Genomic DNA, 21988 nt, shown 5'->3' on the forward strand with positions numbered 1-21988 from the left:
GCATGCTGGGACTTATGGTTTTGCAACAGCTGGAGGCACATTTTTTCTATGGAAAAGTGTACCTTCACCTGTTGTATAACTACAACTCCCAGATTGCACAAACAGCTAAAGTGCATGCTGGAGTTGTAGTGGTGCATCTGCTGGTTGCATAACTACAACTCCCAGCATGCCCGTTGGCTGTCGGTGACTGCTGAGAGTTGTAGTTTTGCAACAGCTGAAGGCACACTGGTTGTGAAACTCAGAGTTTTTTCTTTTACCTAACTCAGTGTTTCACGACCGGTGTGCCTCCAGCTGTTGCAAACTCCAACTCTCAGCAGTCAATGTACACCATGCACCGTACATGCTGGGAGTTGTAGTTTTGCAACAGCTGGAGGCACACTGGTTGTGAAACACTGAGTTAGGTCACAAACTCTGTGATACATAACCAGTGTGCCTACAGCTGTTGCAAAACTAAAACTCTCAGCATGTACAGTCTGTCAGCGCATGCTGGGAGTTGTAGTTTTGCAACAGCTGGATGTCCCCCCCCCCCCCTCCCAATGTGAATGTACAGGGTACACTCATATGGGCGGAGGATTACAGTAAGTATTTGGCTGCAAGTTTGAGCTGCCGCAAATTTTCTGCCGCTGCTCAAACTGCCAGCGAGAAACTACGGTGAACCCCCGCCCGTGTGACTGTACCCTAAAAACACTACACTACACTAACAAAAAATAAAATAAAAAGTAAAAAACACTACATATACACTTACCCCTACACAGCCCCCCTCCCCAATAAAAATGAAAAATGTCTGTTATGCCACGGTTTCCAAAACGGAGCTTCCAGCTGTTGCAAAACAACAACTCACAGTATTGTCGGACAGCCGTTGACTGTTCAGGCATGTTGGGAGTTTTGCAACAGCTGGAGGCACACTGTTTGGGAATCACTGGCGTAGAATACCCCTATGTCCACCCCTATGCAATCCCTAATTTAGGCCTCAAATGCGCATGGCGCTCTCACTTTGGAGCCCTGTCGTATTTCAAGGCAACAGTTTAGGGCCACATATGGGGTATCGCCGTACTCGGGAGAAATTGCCTAACAAATTTTGGGGGGGTATTTTCTGCTTTTACCCTTTTAAAAAATGTAAAATTTTTGGGAAAACAAGCATTTTAGGTAAAAAATTTTTTTTTTTTTACATATGCAAAAGTCGTGAAACACCTGTGGGGTATAAAGGTTCACTTAACCCCTTGTTACGTTCCCCGAGGGGTCTAGTTTCCAAAATGATATGCCATGTGTTTTTTTTTTTTTTGCTGTCCTGGCACCATAGGGGCTTCCTAAATGCAGCATGCCCCCAGAGCAAAATTTGCTTTCAAAAAGCCAAATGTGACTCCTTCTCTTCCGAGACCTGTAGTGCGCCAGCAGAGCACTTTTCACCCCCATATGGGGTGTTTTCTGAATCGGGAGAAATTGGACTTCAAAATTTTAGGGGTATTTTCTGCTATTACCCTTTTTAAAAATTAAAATTTTTGGGGAAAACAAGCATTTTAGGTAAAAATTATTTTTTTTTTTTTACATTTGCAAAAGTCGTGAAACACCTGTGGGGTATTAAGGCTCACTTTACCCCTTGTTACGTTCCCCGAGGGGTCTAGTTTCCAAAATGGTATGCCATGTGTTTTTTTTTTTGCTGTTCTGGCACCATAAGGGCTTCCTAAATGCAACATGCCCCCCAAAAACCATTTCAGAAAAACGTACTCTCTAAAATCCCCTTGTCGCTCCTTCCCTTCTGAGCCCTCTACTGTGCCCGACGAACACTTTACATAGACATATGAGGTATGTCCTTACTCGAGAGAAATTGGGCTACAAATACAAGTAAAAATTTTGTCCTTTTACCCCTTGTAAAAATTCAAAAATTGGGTCTACAAGAACATGTGAGTGTAAAAAATGAAGATTGTGAATTTTCTCCTTCACTTTGCTGCTATTCGTGTGAAACACCTAAAGGGTTAAAACGCTGACTGAATGTCATTTTGAATATTTTGGGGGGTGTAGTTTTTATAATGGGGTCATTTATGGGGTATTTCTAATATGAAGACCTTTCAAATCCACTTCAAACCTGAACTGGTCCCTGAAAAATACCGAGTTTGAAAATCGGAAAATTGCTGCTGACCGTTGAAGCCCTGTGGTGTCTTCCAAAAGTAAAAACTCATCAATTTTATGATGCAAACATAAAGTAGACATATTGTATATGTGAACCCAAAAAAAAAATGTATTCGTAATATCCATTTTCCTTACAAGCAGAAAGCTTCAAAGTTAGAAAAATGCTAAATTTTCAAATTTTTCATCAAATTTACGGATTTTTCACCAAGAAAGGATGCAAGTTACCACAAAAATTTACCACTATGTTAAAGTAGAATATGTCATGAAAAAACAATCTCGAAATCAGAATGATAACTAAAAGCATTCCAGAGTTATTAATGTTTAAAGTGACAGTGGTCAGATGTGCAAAAAACGCTCCGGTCCTTAAGGCCAAAATGGGCTCCGTCCTGAAGGGGTTAAAGGGGTACTGTACTCCGGTGGAAAACTATTTATTTTATTTTTTAAATCAACTGGTGCCAGAAAGTTAAACAGATTTTACAAATTACTTCTATTAAAAATTCTTAATCCTTCCAGTACTGAGCGACTGTATACTGCAGAGGAAATTCTGTACTTTTGGGATTTCTTTTCTGTCACGACCACAGTGCTCTCTGCTGATACCTGCTGTCCATTTTAGGAACTGTCCAGAGCAGCATATGTTTGCTATGGGCATTTTCTTCTGCTCTGGACAGTTCCTGACATGAACAGAGGTGTCAGTAGAGAGCACTGTGGTTGTGACCGAAATGAAACCCAAAAAGAAAAGACCTTCCTTTGTAGTATACAGCCGCTAATAAGTACTGGAAGGATTAAGATTTTTTTAATAGAAGTAATTTACTAATCTGTTTAACTTTCTGGCATAAGTTGATTTAACGCCCCCTCCTATAGACTTGCATTGAGGGGGCAGGCGTGGTGTTATGAGGGGGTGGGGCTATGATGTCATGAGCTCCTGGCATCAGCTCCAGTGTTCGGAACAGTTTGTTCCAAACGCTTAGCAGCGGAGTACCCCTTTAAGATTTTGTCTCTGCCACATGAGGTCTAGCATTGTCTTGCATTAGAAGGAACCCAGGGCCAACCGCACCAGCATATGGTCTCACAAGGGGTCTGAGGATCTCATCTAGGTACCTAATGGCAGTCAGGCTATCTCTGACTAGCACATGGAGGGCTGTCCGGCCCCAGAAAAAGAAATGCCACCTCATGCTGGAGGATGTTGCAGGCAGCAGAACGTTCTCCATGGTGTCTCCAGACTCGTCTGTAACATGTGTTCAGTGTGAACATGCTTACATCTGTGAAGAGCACAGGGTGCCAGTGGTGAATTTGCCAATCTTGGCGTTCTCTGGCAAATACGAAACATCCTAAACGATGTTGTGCACAACAACCCACCTGTGGATGTTGGGCCCTCATACTACCCTCACGGAGTCTGTTTCTGACCGTTTGAGTGGACACAATGCACATTTGTGGCCTGCTGGAGGTCATTTTGCAGGGCTCTGGCAGTGCTCATCCTGCTCCTCCTTGCACAAAGGTGGAGGTAACGGACCTGCTGCTGGGTTGTTGCCCTCCTACAGCCTACTCCACGTCTCCTGATGTACTGACCTGTCTCCTGATTGCGCCTCAATGTTCTGGACAGTACACTGACAGACACAGCAAACCTTCTTGCCCCAGCTCGCATTGATGTGGCATCCTGGATGAACTGCACTACCTAAGCCACTTGTGCGGGTTGTAGACTCAGTCTCATGCTACCACTAGAGTGAAAGCACCGCCAGCATTCAAAAGTGACCAAAACATCAGCCAGAAAGCATAGGAACTGAGAAGTGGTCTGTGGTCACCACCTGCAGCACCACTTCTTTATTGGTGCTGTCTTGCTAATTGCCTATAATTTCCACCTGTTGTCTGTTCCATTTGCACAACAGCATGTGAAATTGATTGTCAATCAGTGTTGCTTCCTGATTGGACCGTGTGATTTCACAGAAGTGTGATTGACTTGGAGTTACATTGTGTTGTTTAAGTGTTTCCCTTTTTGAGCAGTGTAGGTTTAGTGAGGGTGATCTTGAGTAAAACTATGTATTCCTTACTCCAATCCGTTCAGCTGTTTCCGAGACATAACAGAATATTGCAATATGCAAATTAACTCAACCTGGAGACTGGTTTGAACCTCTGACATCATCCCTTGGGTCCCATTCACGCTTCCTTGCTCATCAATATTGATCTTCTTCTCCTTGGTTGGCAGGGAGGTGCGAGCAGGACCCAGGGACCTCCAGTGCAGTTAAGAGTTTATCTGCATATTGCAAGATTGTGCTATATTTCAGGAACAGCTAAAAGAACTGGGGCAAGGAATACATTGATCAGGTTAGTGGGGTTGATCCATCTGTCAGTTTCCCATTAAAAGCCATAAGGGTATTTTCACACGCCAGTATTTCCACATGTGGATTCCACATCAAATTTAAGTCCATTAGGTTTCAATGGGATTCCGCACTCCCATTCACACTTCAGAATTTCAGCATATGGATTCCACACCGATTTTGCGTGAAATTCTGCGGTGTGATTATACCCTAACTCTTTCAATTTTCTATCTACGGAGAGCTTGTTATTTTTTGTGTGACCAGTTTGTATTTTGCAATGTCATGTCTAATTTTACCCTAAAATCTATGGCAAATCACCTCAAAAATTATTTGTGTGTTAAAATTAAAAACAAAAATGTAATTTTGCAACTTTGGGGGAGAGGAGGGGGTAGTTTTCAAGCACTGCCCTTTAAGGCTAAACTAACACATTAGTTTTATTCTGCAACTTTGTACCACAATGATACCCAATTTATCTAGTTTTTTTTTTATTTTACTACTATAACATTTTGTTTAAATTAACATGCTTTAAATTGGCCTATTGTGGAATATTCTTTTTTATTTTTCCATTTGCAAGGATGTATGAAGGCTCATTTTTTGCAATACCTCCATTTTCTTTTTATATATATATATATATATATATATATATATATACACGCCACACAGGATAATAAACATATTTTAATGGTTTAAAGCACACATGCATCAATACCTAATATGTTTTGTTTGTTGTTTTTTATTTTATTAACATTTTTGTATTTGAAAAGGAAAAATTTTGCTCCTCTGTATTCATACATATTGTATTCATACTTGCTTGTTTTTTTCTTTTCTTTTCAGAAACAGATATACCGTAGAAATACAATATAAAAAAAGAGACTAAAGATTTTCTTCTTACCCAAACATGTTTGTCCATCTGGACCTAGAACTGTTCCAGAACTGCATATGCAATCTCCATTGTCCAGACATGTTCCTCCACACTCCATCTGATCACAGATATCATAAAAGTCTAAATAACAGATACAGCGTTAAATAATAACTAGCAATAAACCAAACAATTGCTGAACTGAATCATTTGTTGGTCCCCAGTTTTAGTAGGTAACATAACACACTCACAACTGGTGTATTTCCATTGTTGAAATAAAAGTGACCATACATTTTCTATATTGATTACTGTATTGCTGGAAGGCATATAATTTGGGTGTGTAGATACCCCTGTACTTTATTGTCTATACTTTTTATTCTGATTTATAGGGAAGCATGCATGTATGCAAAGCTTTTAACATATCCAGTAGGTTTCCCTATAAAAACCCCCCCAAAGGTTAGAATGCAGTTTTAAAAGGGGTTTTTCATGTGTATAAAAAATAGCCCAATAGAATTAGGCTACTACTAAGGGGGTCCCTTCTGGTCTACACCGGTCTTTGTTGCAGCAATGACATTACATACATCTACATAACCACTACAGTCAGTCACTGGCCTCAGCAGTGAACCTGCCATGTACGGCCCCAAACCGCTCTGTCATCGGCTGCAACAGTATAGTGAATGGACATAATGAAATTGCTGCAGTAAACTTTGAATGGCTACTGAAGAAAAAAAAAGGAAAAAAAATATATGTTTTCAAATCAACTAGTGCCGGAAAGTTAAACAGATTTGTAAATTACGTCTATTTAAAAATTGTAATACTTCCAGTACTTATCAGCTGTTGTATATTACAGAGGAAGTTGTGTAGTTTTTTCTAGTCTGACCAGAGTTCTCTTTGCTGTCACCTCTGTCAGATTGGAAAGAACTACACAACTTCCTCTGTAGTATACAGCAGCAGAAAAGTACTGTAAGAGACTGTCCACAGCATAAGAGTTTTGCTATGTGGATTTGCGCCTGCTCTGGACAGTCCCTGACACGGATAGAGGTGGCTGCAGAGATTACCCTGTCTGGCTGGAAAGACTACGCGACTTTGTCCAGAGCATACAGCAGCTGATAAGTACTGGAAGTCTTTAGTTTTTTTTAAACAGAAGTATATTAAAAATCTGTATAGACTAGCAGGCACCTCGACATCATGGTCCGAGCACCAAGGGGTTAATTTTATTTAGTTAATCACTTTGCAGGATGTCAGACAAATTTTTTAAACTTCAGAAACAAAGCCTTTAATGTGAGCACAAAAATAATTAAACTCAAACTCTTAATGGGTCTATCCTGAGATTAAAATATTTACAATATAGGTAAAAAGTATGTGAGTGGTGTAGGTCCAATGGCTAGGGTCCATGTTCACCAGAACAGAGGTCTCTTTCCCCGTGTGTGTGAATGGATTGACTGTTCAACATGGGCTCACTTGTTATTCGAGCTACGACAGTGTAGGAGGGAGATTTATCAAACCTGTCCAGAGAAAAAGTTGCTGAGTTGCCCATAGCAACCAATTAGATATCTTCTTTCATTTTTGAAAATGCCTCTGAATATTGAAAGAAGCGATCTGATTGGTTGCTATGGGCTACTCAGCAACTTTTCCTCTGCACTGGTTTTAGTAAATCTCCCTATAGCTGTAAGACCCACAGAGAAAGGATGCAGCAGCATGAATGCTTCACACAGGTGAACAAAGGACTCGTTTTGGTAATTTGTGGGGATCCTAGTGGTCGGACCCCACCAACTAGATACATATCACCTATACTGCGAATACACATTGAGTTTTAATCTTCGAATGACCCCTTCAAACTTAAAAAGTTCTACCACATTAGATAAAATATAAAATCTACAGGTTAAGAGCTGATTATTGAAGAGAAAAAACAAAGAACACAGGTCCAGATTTAGCAACAGGGTTTACAAGCCAGACAGACAGTCTACTGATGCAGCAGAATATCCCAGTGGCTCCAAGCAGTTTGATACATTTGATGCAGTCTGTCTAAGGGTATGTTCACACTGTGGAACGCACGCTGAATCTCTGCTCGTGGAATTCATCAAGTGGAGATTAAGCATGGCAGATGGTGTCGGTTGCTGATGTTAATGTTCACTGCGCGAACGTACCCTAACTTTCTTGTCAACTTGAAGGCACAAAAAGTGTCTAAAACACATAAGAAATGTGTCTTTGGTAAAGATACATTACAATGCACCAATATGTGCCATAGCTGAACTGCTATGTTGAGCAGCAGAGAGAATAGTAAATGTGGCCCACTATTCTTGTTATCAACTAAAAATTGTAGATAAGTGATCCTATTATTGTAGAAACCCTAAGGTCATATGACAACAAAAATCTGTTACAAACTATAATGCAATGCATGTGTAAGGGTGCGTTCACACGCTATTACTAGCAGTGGGTTTCCCGCTGCGGGAATCCCGCTGCGAGTTACGCTACCATTGATTTAAATGGGTCCACAGACAGTCCACAATAGTGTCAGATTTGCGGACTGTCCGCGGACCCATTCAAATGAATAGTAGCGTAACTCTCAGCGAGAAAACCCGCTGCTAGTTACTAGCGTGTGAACGCACCCTAAATGAGGTTTCTACATTTACATGTATCAATTTTATTAATCAAATGAATGCAACATGATTGAACAAGTGCCACTTGAGAAGCCTTGGCATTGGTGTGCGCGCTCAGGTATGTCCTTCATATTAGGGTTAGTTATAAGTCACTGTTTACATCTACCACAGTAGTGCACCTAAATTTATGTATTACTCTTAATAGTTACACATCCACAATTTTAATCAGGTGTAGGGTGCCATTTTGGCACTTGTCTGCTGCAGGCATCCCCCATTGTATGCACCTCCAAATCTAATGGGCCTTAATCACTATTAGGGTGCATTCACATGCTAGTAACTAGCAGTGGGTTTCCCGCTGTGAGTTACGCTACTATTCATTTGAATGGGTCTGACACTATTGTGGACTTTAAATCAATGGTTGCGTAACTCGCAGCAGGATTTCCGTAGCGGGAAACCCGCTGCTAGTAATAGCTTGTGAACGCACCCTAATAGGTAGCATTTTTGGTGCACCTGTGAGGCCGACAACATATCAGCCAACTTGGGTGGGGCTCATAGCCTTCTTCCCTCCTCCCACTGTATGCATGCTTAGCCACACTGGAGGTAACTGGGAGCAGGCTGTGAGTCGGACCTAATGCCGCTGTAATGGCCCACTGGCCTCTGGTATTGCCCATACAGCATAGGTAGGTTTAGTGTTATGTCCTGTGCCACTTGAGAAACCTTGGAGTTGGTGTGCGGGCTCAGGTATGTCCTTCACATAAGGAAATACTGGCTAATGTCTCAATTTTAACATCAGTTTTAGGGTTAGCCATATGTCACTGTTTACATCTACCACAGTAGTGCACCTAAACTTATGTATTATAACACCTTCAGAGTTTGCGTCAGTACACAGTAAGGGTCTGACCACCATGAATCCTTCAGATCCAACAGGAGCATTAAAGGGGTACTCCCCTGGAAAACATTTTTTTTTTTTTAAATCAACTGGTGCCAGATTTATAAATTAAAAAATTGTAACCGTTCCAGTACTTATCAGCTGATGTATGCTCCACAGGAAGTTCTTTTCTTTTTGAATTTCCTTTCTGCCTGACCACAGTGCTCTCTGTGGACACCTCTGTCCATTTTAGGAACTGTCCAGAGCAGGAAAGGTTTGCTATGGGGATTTGTTCCTACTCTGGACAGTTCCTTTGTTCCATCTCTGGACAGAGATGTCAGCAGAGAGCAATGTGGTCAGATATAAAGGAAATTCAAAAAGAAAAGAACTTCCTCTAAAGTATACAGCGGCTGATAAGTACTGGAAGGGTTACAATTTTTAAATAGAAGTAATTTACAAATCTGTTTAACTTTCTGGCACCAGTTGATTTAAAGAAAAAAAAAATGTTTTCCAGTGGAGTACCCCTTTAAGCTTTTCTAACAGGGGACACACTATGATTGGATCCCTAACAATTGGACATTGGTGATATATCCTGGCACATGCTATCATGCTATGTTATGAGAAAGCTTCTCCAAGCATACCATGCATGAAAATAATTCCTTTACTTATGATACACGACATTCATGCCGTAAATTCAACTTGAATTTTACAAATCAAACTTAATTTGTGAATACTAGAATACTGAGTACTTACGCCCACAATAGACATGGAAGCAAACATTTGGCTTTGTTAGTCGATACACATAATACCCTCCTGTACAGGCCTTGATGTCCACAGTTGTGTTCCATTGGCAGCAGTTATTACTGAAGCTGGCACAGGCTTGTCTTTGCACAATTCCCTCTGATTCACTTGGGTGGCTTCCATTGAGCCAGATTGGGGCATGTGTGCCACAGTGGTTTTCTGGGATACAAAATGTTGGCATGGCGTCTCCTGCCATACCAGTGAAGCGATACCACTCCCCATCCAGGTGGTTGTCGCACATTGGTTTGTCTTGAGATTCATTAAATAAATGGTCTGTGTTTCTCCAAGGTTCATTCAGACTAACATAAGCCGAACACGGATCCAAGGCTTGAAATAAAGGAGAGAGGTGTTCAGAAATGTCTACTGTATGTAGTAGAGATGTACGAACTTACAGTAAATTCGATTCGTCATGAACTTCTCGGCTCGGCAGTTGATGACTTTTCCTGCATAAATGAGTTCAGCTTTCAGGTGTTCCCGTGGGCTGGAAAAGGTGAATACAGTCCTAGGAGACTCTTTCCTAGGACTGTATCCACCTTTTCCAGCCCACCGGAGCACCGGAAAGCTGAACTAATTTATGCAGGAAAAGTCAGCAACCGCCGAGCTGAGAAGTTCGTGACGAATCGAATTTACTGTAAGTTCGCTCATCTCTAGTATGTAGTAAGTGTAAACAATGTGCCAGAATACACACAAATGAAATACATTATTGTGCATATTTTTAAATACACTGCTCAAAAAAATAAAGGGAACACTAAGACAACACATCCTAGATCTGAATAAATGAACTAATCGTATGAAATACTTTCGTCTTTACATAGTTGAATGTGCTGACAACAAAATCACACAAAAATTATCAATGGAAATCAAATTTATCATCCCATGGAGGTCTGAATATGGAGTCACACTCAAAATCAAAGTGAAAAACCCCACTACAGGCTGATCCAACTTTGATGTAATGTCCTTAAAACAAGTCAAAATGAGGCTCAGTAGTGAGTGTGGCCTCCACGTGCCCGGATGACCTCCCTACAATGCCTGGGCATGCTCCTGATGAGGTGGCGGATGGTCTCCTGAGGGATGTCCTCCCAGACCTGGACTAAAGCATCTGCCAACTCCTGAACAGTCCGTGGTGCAACGTGGCGTTGGTGGATGGAGCAAGACATGATGTCCCAGATGTGCTCAATCAGATTCAGGTCTGGTGAACATGTGGGCCAGTCCATAGCATCAATGCCTTCCTCTTACAGGAACTGCTGACACACTCCAGCCACATGAGGTCTAGCATTGGAGCAACCCAGGGCCCACCGCACCAGCATATGGTCTCACAAGGGGTCTGAGGATCTCATCTCTGTACCTAATGGCAGTCAGGCTACCTCTGGCAAGCACATGGAGGGCTGTGCACCCCCCCCCCCCAAAGAAATGCCGCCCCACACCATTACTGACCCACCGCCAAACCGGTCATACTGGAGGATGTTGCAGGCAGCAGAATGTTTTCCACAGCATCTCCAGACTCTATCATGTCTGTCACATGTGCTCAGTGTGAACCTATTTTCATCTGTGAAGAGCACAGGGTGCCAGTGGTGAATTTGCCAATCTTGGTGCTCTCTGGCAAATGCCAAACGTCCTGCACGGTGTTGGGCTGTAAGCAGAACCCCCACCTGTGGACATTGGGCCCTCATACCACCCTCATGGAGTCTGTTTCTGACCATTTAAGTGGACACATGCACATTTGTGGCCTGCTGGAGGTCATTTTGCAGGGCTCTGGCAGTGATCCTCCTGCTCCTCTTTGCACAAAGGTGGAGGTAGCGGTCCTGCTGCTGGGTTGTTGCCCTCCTACGGCCTCCTCCATGTCTTCTGATGTACTGGCCTGTCTCCTGGTAGCGCCTCCATGCTCTGGACACTATGCTGACAGACACAGTAAACCTTCTTGCCACAGCTCGCATTGATGTGCCATCCTGGATGAGCTGCACTACCTGAGCCACTTGTGTGGGTTGTAGACTCCGTCTCATGCTACCACTAGAGTGAAAGCACCACCAGCATTAAAAAGTGACCAAAACATCAGCCAGGAAGCATAGGAACTGAGAAGTGGTCTGTGGTCACCACCTGCAGAACCACTCCTTTAATGGGGGTGTCTTGCTAATTGACTATAATTTCCACCTGTTGTCTGTTCCATTTGCACAACAGCATGTGAAATTGATTGTCAATCAGTGTTGCTTCCTGAGTGGACAGTGTAATTTCCCAGAAGTGTGATTGACTTGGAGTTACATTGTGTTGTTTAAGTGTTCCCTTAATTTTTTTGAGCAGTGTACATGAGACTGAAAATCCCTTTTTATGAAAAAGCAAAAGATACTATGCTGTAGTATACAATGAAGGTACTACTACTGCAACATGTAATAGCATATTGAGAAAAATATTAGTTAAAGTCTGTCTTAGAGCCATTTAGAGCTGCAATATTTGTGTATTATTCTAGAAGTTTAGGTAGATATGTCCTTTAAATACTGTGCTTTAAGGCCAGCATATTACAGCTACAGGACAGCTGCAGGGGAAAAAATGAACAACATTTTAATACTGACCATTTGAAAAAATATAATGCAGTAATAAAAAAAAGATGTCAGAGGTGTCTGTGGCCTTTAAATGTATTTAAAAGGGTATTCCGGGCAAAAACTTATCCCCTATCGAAAGGATAAGGGATAAGATGTCCGATCGCGGGGGCCTGCCACTGGGACCCCCCGAGATCTCCCTGCAGCAGCCCGCATTCTATGCGTAGCTGCATCTGCAGTTTTGGAAACCGACGGGCTTCTGAGACAGGGATGTGACGTCACACCACGCCCCCTCCATTCATGTCTATGGGAGGAGGTGCTGCGGCCGCTACACCCCCTCCCATAGAAATGAATGGAAGGGGCGTGGTTTGACATCACGTCCCCATCTCGGAAGCCCGGCGGTTTCCGAAACTGCAGACGCAGCTACGCATAGAATGCCGGCTGCTGCAGGGAGATTGCGGGGGTCCCAGCAGTGGGCCCCCCCACGATCAGACATCTTATCCCCTATCCTTTCGATAGGGGATAAGATGTTTTTGCTCGGAATACCCCTTTAAAGTGAATGTAAAAAAAAAAGTGTATATATATATATATATATATATATACTTAAATTAGGAACCAATTGTTGGCTTATACAAACATTATATTTGACCTTTGGCTGATACCCAAAGCAATTACTGTACATTGATTCTGTACAACCAATACCCCCACCCCCTCCCCTCCCACCCAGAGATTCAAGGAATCTTAGTATTAGTATTTTGCATCAGTATCTTTCCATCTTAGCTTTTCTTTAGGTTAATTGCACTTCTAGCTTTGCTTAAAAATACATAATTAAAATACTGACCAAAATATTTATCATGCAAATGTTGCCTAAGGCTGTGTTTTCAAACATTGCTAAAAAGGGTCTTGCATATATTATAGCTACCCTTTAGGTTTTACAAAATCCAATCTAACCAAAATCTGCATCAAAATGCATTGTATCAACATAAATATACATATATAAACTAGCAAGAAAGACCAGGCACCGCCTGCGTGGATTCCAATAAATATAGCTGACAGGCAACAGGGTGGGAGTATCAGTCCTTAGCAGACCAGGAAAATAGGGAGTGCTTCACGTAAGTAGGTATGTGGAATATAACAACAAAAAAAAGGAGAAAAAGACGGAGCACACACCTGGAAATCCTGCTGTTCGGTCAGAACGTAGATAGGACATCTCCCCAAGATGCGAGCAGTGCTGGAGGGCAGGAGCGTGCACCCGGATTGGTACAGGCTCCTGCCCTCCAGCTCTGCTCGCATCTTGGGGAGATGTCCTATCTATGTTCTGACCGAACTTGAATAAATCGTTGCAGCAGGATTTCCAGGTATGTGCCCCGTCTTTTTCTCCTTTTTTTTTGTTGTTATAAATATACATATAGTATAAACCATTGAAGTAGAAATCATCTTGAGTATACGAGAGTTTCTTGATATAGAAAGGGCTCGCACACTGTTCACAACCCCAAAAAGAGGAATTTATAGACTGTCCAGACAATTTTTATTGTACCCCAATCATTTTTTAAGGAGTTTGCCCCATGATATGCATTATGGCATCATTATCCAGCATTTTTAATAAGGGAAAACCACAATATGCCTATATAAGGCAATAGTGGCTATTATCACGGTCCGTTGGCAAAAACCAGTTGGTTTTCATTGTAGCAAAACTTTCAATCAGATATGAAACTATATAATGAGCATTATAGGACAAACACATATACACAGAGCGTACATTGATTGGATCTTTAGTATATATTTGGTTATGGGAAATGATTGTACAGTTCTGCGTTATAAAAGTACTTAGGACATATAATGATACTCACCCAAGGGGGTCACTTCAATAAATCTGAGGTAGAAACAGAAGCTCAGGAGAAAAAGCATTATTAAAGATCCAAGTGTAAACTGAAGACCAAAACCTAGATCTCTTTGTAAGGAACGTTGTCAGATAGTCTGTGTCCTCTCTGCCTCTGAGGAACAGATGATCTTGTTTTTCTTTATTTATCACTATGACCTCTATGTTATCATTTTCGGTGGACACATTATCAGAAGGAAGAGGATGAAATGGGCCCAACCTCTGACCCCTCCAGCACGGATCTGCCTTGTAAACAAGGATATTTTTACTGATTGATCCTGATGTCTCATCCTCTCATTGTCTTCACAAGCTGGAATTCTCGAAATGATACATTGTTATCCGCAAGGGAACCCTGAGATGGGACACTCAGGAGACAGGTCATTAGCTGAAGTCAGCCCTTCCGTTCATCCTGACCTAAGTCACATGCTTATTTAGAATAGCGATGGTCCATAAATGGCCTTATAGAAGAAAAGAATATGGAGGTTTAAATCATTACCATAATCCTTATTGTGTGCTCTAAATATTAAAGCTGGCCTTGGGTGCACAGTGGATATCATGCAAGATAGATTTGTCTATCTTGTAAATGACAGCTGAAAGCAATAATAAAATTTTCATTTTTGCACCTAAGGTAGTGTGCAATGATCCTGAATTTCATATATAGCTGCATGATTTAGTTACGCATTAAGATAAATCCTTATAGTGTGTTCAGCCATCCGGCTTCCTTGTCAAAATGACTTGGTTTTATGGCTTTAAAAAAAAAATCTTTAAAAATATTCTTGTCAGGGATGGATATACCTGTAGGCACAATAAAGAAATCATGGAAAAGAGAACGTGTATAGAGAGGATACTGCTCTCATGTTGTGAGAAGCCTACAGTGCTTTCTCTCATAGAATTAGAAGACGGACCTACACAGCAGTATATATGAGGTTAAAGATGTCTAACAAAAAAAAAAATGTATTTCCTTTCTTGCGCAGGATAGGGGATAAGTGTCTCAACGCGGAGGTGGGGGGGTTGGGGGGTCTCTAACACTGGAACCCCCGCAATCTCCTGTACAGGGTCCCAGCTCTGCTCCTGTAAAGGACATTTCGTCAGCTGGTCGAGTACAAAATGCGCATTAGCAGAGCCGTGGCCTGTACAAGCCGGAGAGCGCGGTGGTGGTGGTGGTGCGGTGGGTGGGGCTTGGTATTGCAGCTGTTAGAATGTCCCCGCCTTCTCCCCATCCTCACATTTCTAGTGAGAATAACAGATGAATAGCATAACATGGAACTCTAAAGAAAATTGTTCCAGAATTGTTACTTCCTGGGGGATACAATGTTCTTTTTCCTAATTCCCAGTTTTTCTGGTTTAAAAAATAATGGCTATTACAGAAACAATCATTTACCTAATAAGTTCTTATGAACTTATGAACAATCAGACTCCTACAAAAACTGCATTAGACACTAAAGTCATGCTAAATATAAAATCTTTATTAGATCAGTAAACACAAATGAAATGTAATTATAAAATATGGACAAAGCAGCATTCAGATGATACATTGCAGGGTACAACAATATATAATGACCATACAAGCATATAACCGAAAAAAGAGGTATGTGTACATCTGATAGAGCACAAAATGAAAAATAAATGGTGCACAAAGCAGACACAGTTACAAATATGCACATTGCCTGTTCACACCCAGAAGTCCACTTCACTGCCACAATTAAATTCACCAGGAATCACAAACAAATAAGGTGACTACGTTCTCCAAAGTAACCTCGCTGTCCCATAGACCTGGAAAAGGGGATACAACTATGTCCCAGTCATTACAGCGCTGAACAAGCTAATGCCCCACAAGTTAGAAGGATCCCCACCAAATAAGGAAAGTCTATGTGCAGCAAAAGATAAATAAAAAAAGGCATAATAATGCTGATGGGCAACGTGATGTAGCATCACCAAGGTTACACCCCGATCGGCAGTGCATGCAGGACACAAGCCCAGCCGTTCAGCCAGACCAAGATAACACATATACAGAGTAAGGGTAGGTAACACATGCTATATTTGTTGCCTATTTTATATATCTGACTTTGCTACCCATTGACTTCAATGGGTAGAAAAATATGCCGCGGCAAATACTCCACAACATATGTTACCGGTGACACTCCCCTAAGTGGACAAACCTCACGACAAATAATGCAGCAATAAAGGAAAAAAATAAGAAAAAGTTCCATAAACGTGATAAAGTGCCAAACATGCTCAGTGTCACACTGCGTGAACAAAAAATAATGAAGTACATAAAAATATATATATTGTAATATATGAACTGGTCAACCCTCTACGTGTACATTAATTGAAAAGGTACATACAATACTGTATATTGTGCACAAGTAAGTATGATACATAAAGTGCATATTGCAGTCAATTAGAAGGGAATCCTCTTGAGACAAATGCCGATCCAAGACTATACACAGCAGAAAGGTGTTTTCTTGATCCTCAAGTAGAAAATATATGGACAAGAAGCCCAGAAGAAAAAAACAAAGACAAGAACAAGTAAGCAATTATGTTACACAACAATAACAGCGATCTATAAGTATAAACAAAGGGTTTAAGAGGGACAAAGACAAAGAAACAAAAGGGAGAAGGGTGGGAGAAAGGGGAAACTAGCGTCCTCTTATATCTGTTATTGTTCATTTATGCCAGCATCCACCAGGGAGGGAAATCCAACCAAGAAATACAGGGCGACACTAAGAATTGGCTATTCTGGAATAATGAATGGATCGGTATGTACAAGACTTTTAAAACTCCACCTACACCTCCCCAGTGTATTGGGATTTAACTTGCGACAATAGTCGCAATAAGTTCCTCCACTCTGTGGAACAGTGAAATGTCTGCAAACTGTTCAACCAAGGAAAGAGGTCCTGTGTACCTGTCATTAGCAAAAAATGTTTATATATTGAAGATAATACCATTATATTTATATCCGTAATATAAATTGGTTAAAAAATGTGTATACCTCTACTCCATAGTTCTCCATGTTAGGACTTTCATTCAGTGATAGAGCTATGCCTATTGATTTGTGATATAAGGCCTCATTCAGATAGATGTGCCCTAACCATGATATAGCACTATGATGTGAGTCTTAATGCTTTAGTTTAATTGAGATTGCTCTTTTTCGATGAAGCTGTATTGTTTGTTTTGCAATTGACGCTGTTTTATGAAATGTATTCCTGTTCTATTTTCACTAAAAGTTTTTAATGAGAAAAAAAAAATGTGTATACTTTTGGGTGAAAAATGCTGTCCCTACAGCTATTTCCTGTGTGTCTCTGTGAGAAGACCAAATACAGGAAGTGTGGGTGGAACAAGCAGAGCTCTGTGCAGGCTCCTGGTTGTCAGTCAGCCTGCTGTGTGAGCCGAGAGCATGTCACAGAGCCTCAGTGTACAGAGCCCTGCTTGTCCGCCCACACTTCCTGTATTTTGTCTTCTCATAGAGACACATGGGCAATAGCTGCCGGGACAAAATATACACATTTTTTTAACCAATGTATATTACAAATATATCAACTGTTATTTTCTGCATTATATAAAAAGTTTTTGCTAATGACAGGTACAATTTAAGTTCAACTTAAGTCTTTAGGCCAAACCCTGGTGAGATTAAGTAGATTAGAGTTCCATATATTTGGGCCACCAAACCATTAACTATCAAGAGTTCCAGACAGTCAGTGTACCGTTTACACATTTGATGTGTATAGGATGAACACATGTATCTAATGTGTATGACAGGGAGCAGGGAGTACTTTCTGAGGTAACTAGAAATTAAAAAGAAAACATTACTTACTTTAAAAAAAGCTCAAGTCCGTGTAGTAATGTTCCCTAAGACCTGTGTGCATAATAATAGGACTGTTATACAGTATATATATATATATATATATATATATATATATATATATATATGTATATATATGTATATATATGTGTGTGTGTGTGTGTGTGTGTGTGTGTGTGTGTGTGTGTGTAAAATACCTTTTGATCTATGGATTATTATGCTCAGTCTTTTTGCACTTCTCTTGAAGGCTGGGGGCATTTCTTCAGGAGCATGACTAGCTCCTTTCCTCCTCCTTGTCATGAGATCTGCACAAACAATTTTACATTTGCAAAGCTTTGTGCCTAATGTGCTTGCTCCATATAGCTCTAATGCAGCCATGTGGAACTTATATGGTGCTAGTACACAAGAAATACCTTCATTTTGTGGCAAAAAACATATTTTTTTTTACATTTGCACAGCTTTGTGCCCAAAGTGCATGCTTTTATTTTATTTTAACCCCAAAGCAGTAATGTGTAACCTATATGGTGCAAATACACAAAAATAAGTTCATAAAATGAAAAATGAGAAACTATTTTGCATATAAATAATTATAGAGCATTGTATTGCTTGTCAGTGTGCACAGAAATGCTGCTCTTCTGAAACGACTGCAAGCTGTCTAACACTGGTGAAAGCTGGCTGATACACTGCGCTGAGGTACAGCAGGGAGCAGAGCAGGGGAGAACCCCACTCTTACCCAATCCCCTTAGCAAGTGGGTCCAAAATACCAAGTTGCTGGGCCAAAAAGACTTGGTTACCAGGGTTTGTTTGCAAATTTAAAGAGACAGAAACCCCTAACGGCAGTTGTTTAAACCAAAACATATGTACATAACTGTAGTCCAAGGAAGTGTTAATCTCAATTAGAGAACCTCCTTTAAAGGTTATAAATAGTTGTTGTTTTATCAGAAATTCATACTGGTTTGGCGTAGGGCCAAAGCTTTGTTCACACGCAAGAATTTCTGCATGGAATTCGGCATGAAAATTCTGCATTCATTTATAGCCAATACACTTCAACGTGATTCCGCTGTCCCATTCTCAAAGCAGAATTTCTGCTGCAGGAATTCCAATGAAGTGGATTGGCTATAAATTCATGCAGTTTTCTGAGCAGAAATTATGCCTTATGAACATAGCCTATGTATTCCCCTGGTTTTCACCCATTGTCCCGCTCCAGGATGCGGAAGCTGGTCTAAGCTGCAGGGAAACACTAGGTCGCTGCCACAAAAGTGCTCCTGGTAAGTGAAAGCTGGCCGAGCAGGCCAGAACAGTCTGGAGCCAAACCCCCTAGATACAGGTAGGTGAGTGCGACCTGACACTAAAATGAGAACACAGCAGGCGGAATCAGATGCAGCAGGGCTAACCAGGTGGTTTAGAAGAGCTGGTGCTGTTAAAACAGCAGAGTTGAATAGCTCAGTGCAGCTTGGTGGAACAAGCTTGCCAGCATATAGAGGCAAAGTCAGACAGTCTGAGATGATACCCTGGAGAGGCTAAACTGGAACAGAGGGGAGTCCGGTAGAGACGTCAGAAACAGGCATGGGTCAGAGAACTGGAATGTGGGAACACAGCAGATAACACCTTCGCTTACAGAAACTACAGTATTGCTCAGGCAAGGAAAGGAGGGCAGAGAGCCCTTTAATAGGTGATGCATGTCAGGGATTGAAGGGGAGCAGGATCAGCGGCGTGCACGAACCCTTAGGCTAAGCTTCCACTGGCAGTTTTTGGAATACTGTCACTGCAGTTTTTGAGCCAAAGTCAGAAATGTATTCAAAAGGAATAGGACATATAAAGGAAGGACTTCTCCCTTATGGATCCACTTCTGACTTTGGCTCAAATACTCCACTGGCAGTTTTCCAAAAACTGCCAGAAAAAAAAACAAGTGGAGACTTAGCCCTAAATTGACAGACCTCATGAGGCCCCTACTGGATGCACCAGACACTGTCGCTGCCTGTAGAGGGAACAGTCCGGAGCCTGCATCGAGGAGAAGGAGGAGCCGTGCATGCAGTTATTTTCATTTTACATGAGAAAAGGGGGGGGGGGGGAGGAGCGATAGTTACTCAATTATTGAAATTTGAATATTAATTTGTGGCAAATTATAAAAAGGAAACTTTTTAAGCTCCACCTCTTTGCAATATAACATCGGTCATCATGGTTGTCTCACTAAAAAATTCCAGGCCAGGTTGTACTACCTGACTACACAGTCACTGCACATGCACTTACATTTAACCCCTAGAGGACACACAACATAAATGTAAGTCACTGGACCCTGGTAATTAGCGAACAGCCACATACATGTATACATATACATTGCGACCATTAACCCTTTAGACATCATGATCAATACTGATATCTATATCTATTTTTCTTCAGACATGATTCATCCACACAGATATAACTAGTCTGGATACGAATAGTGTATTGATCAAATGTTACGTAAACAAGCTTGTTCCCGCCCAAATTTTCCAAGATTTACAATTTGACGCCTAACCTAAGATTTTGGCACGAAAAAAACTAAAATGGAATGAAAACCCCCAAAAGGGGTGTAAAAATGAACTCTCCGATAATTTTAAAGCAGCACGAGGGACCTTTGAAAACGTGAGGAGAAAGAAAACATGATTAAAGGAGAGCTACAGCCATAGACACTTATCCCTTATCCACTGGATAGGGGATAAGTGTCTGATCGCAGGGGGTCCGAACGGTGGGACCCCCTGTGATCTCCTGTACAGGGCCCCAACTCTGACGCAGCTCTCTCGTGTAGCAGGCGTGTCGGCTGCAGCCCGTCCATGTATCTCTATGAGAGAGGTGAAGATGCAGCATTCTAGAATCCCCGCCTCTCCCATAGAGCTGTATGGAGAGGGCGTGTCGTTGTCCTCAGTGAGGTCGACAACATGAGCATTAGCCGCGGTAATGCCGGGTCCCCATACGGGAGATCTCGGGGGTCCCAGTGGATAGGGGATAAGTATGTATGGCTGCAGTACTCCTTTAATATTGGAATACACAGAGTAGTCATTTTTAAATATGTTCACTATTTTTGGAAAAGACACCACAAAAATGAATGTTGGAAATGAAAAAAAGTGTCCATTTTGGGATTGTTCAGAACAAATACCTAACCACGACGTGGCTCAGAACACAATGCTTTGGTTCTTTCTAACATTTCCTATATAGCTACAGTCATGGCCATAAAGGTTGGCACCCCAGAAATTTTTCTAGGAAATTAGGTATTTCTCACAGAAAACACATGTTTTGCTATACACATGTTTATTCCCTTCTTGTGTATTGGAACTAAACCAAAAAAGGGAGGAAAAAAGCAAATTGGACATGTCACACCAAACTCCAAAAATGGGCTGGACAAAATTATTGGTATCCTTTAAAAATTGTGGAATTAAACTCACCTGGGGCAAGTAACAGGTGTGGCCAATGTAAAAATCACACCTGGAAGCAGATAAAAAGGAGAGAAGTTCACTTAGTCTTTGCATTGTGTGTCTGTGTGTGCCACACTAAGCATGGTCAACAGAAAGAGGAGAAGAGAACTGTCTGAGGACTTGAGAACCAAAATTGTGGAAAAATATCAACAATCTCAAAGTGACAAGTTCATCTCCAGAGATCTAGATTTGGCTTTGGCCAGAGTGCGCAACATTATCAAGAAGTTTGCAACCCATGGCACTGTAGCCAATCTCCCTGGGCGTGGACGGAAGAGAAAAATGGATGAAAGGTGTCAACGCAGGATAGTCCGGATGGTGGATAAGCAACCCCAAACAAGTTCCAAAGATATTCAAGCTGTCCTGCAGGCTCAGGGAGCATCAGTGTCAGTGGGACCTATCCGTCGACATTTAAATTAAATGAAACACTATGGCAACCCAGGAAGACCTCACTGCTGACACAGAGACATAAAAACGCAAGACTACATTTTGCCAAAATGAACTTGAGTAAGCCAAAATCCTTCTGGGAAAATGTCTTGTGGACAGATGAGACCAAGATAGAGCTTTTTTTGGTAAAGCACATCATTCTACTGTTTACCGAAAATGGAATGAGGCCTACAAAGAAAAGAACACAATACCTACAGTGAAATATGGTGGAGGTTCAATGATGTTTTGGGGTTGTTTTGCTGCCTCTGGCACTGGGTGCCTTGAATGTGTGCAAGGCATCATGAAATCTGAGTATTACCAACGGATTTTGGGT

The 21988-nt window shown here is 41.5% G+C and overlaps 1 protein-coding gene across 2 annotated transcripts in view; it reads right to left on the reverse strand.

The window, feature by feature from the left end:
• Positions 1-21988, reverse strand: part of OIT3 (oncoprotein induced transcript 3) — a 66247-nt gene that overhangs the window by 31135 nt on the left and 13124 nt on the right. The window contains exons 1-3 of one of the 2 annotated variants that reach the window (XM_056530451.1): positions 13949-14198; positions 9520-9894; positions 5332-5442 (exon numbers count right to left, since the gene is read on the reverse strand). In XM_056530451.1, coding sequence (XP_056386426.1) covers positions 5332-5442; positions 9520-9894; positions 13949-14006 — 544 coding nt within the window. In that variant the 5' untranslated portion in view covers positions 14007-14198. Of the gene's footprint in view, positions 1-5331; positions 5443-9519; positions 9895-13948; positions 14199-21988 lie in introns of those variants that run through there. The other variant, XM_056530452.1, reaches the window with a different exon arrangement.

Source organism: Hyla sarda, chromosome 7 (genome assembly GCF_029499605.1).
Source record: "Hyla sarda isolate aHylSar1 chromosome 7, aHylSar1.hap1, whole genome shotgun sequence".
Taxonomy (NCBI): domain Eukaryota; kingdom Metazoa; phylum Chordata; class Amphibia; order Anura; family Hylidae; genus Hyla; species Hyla sarda.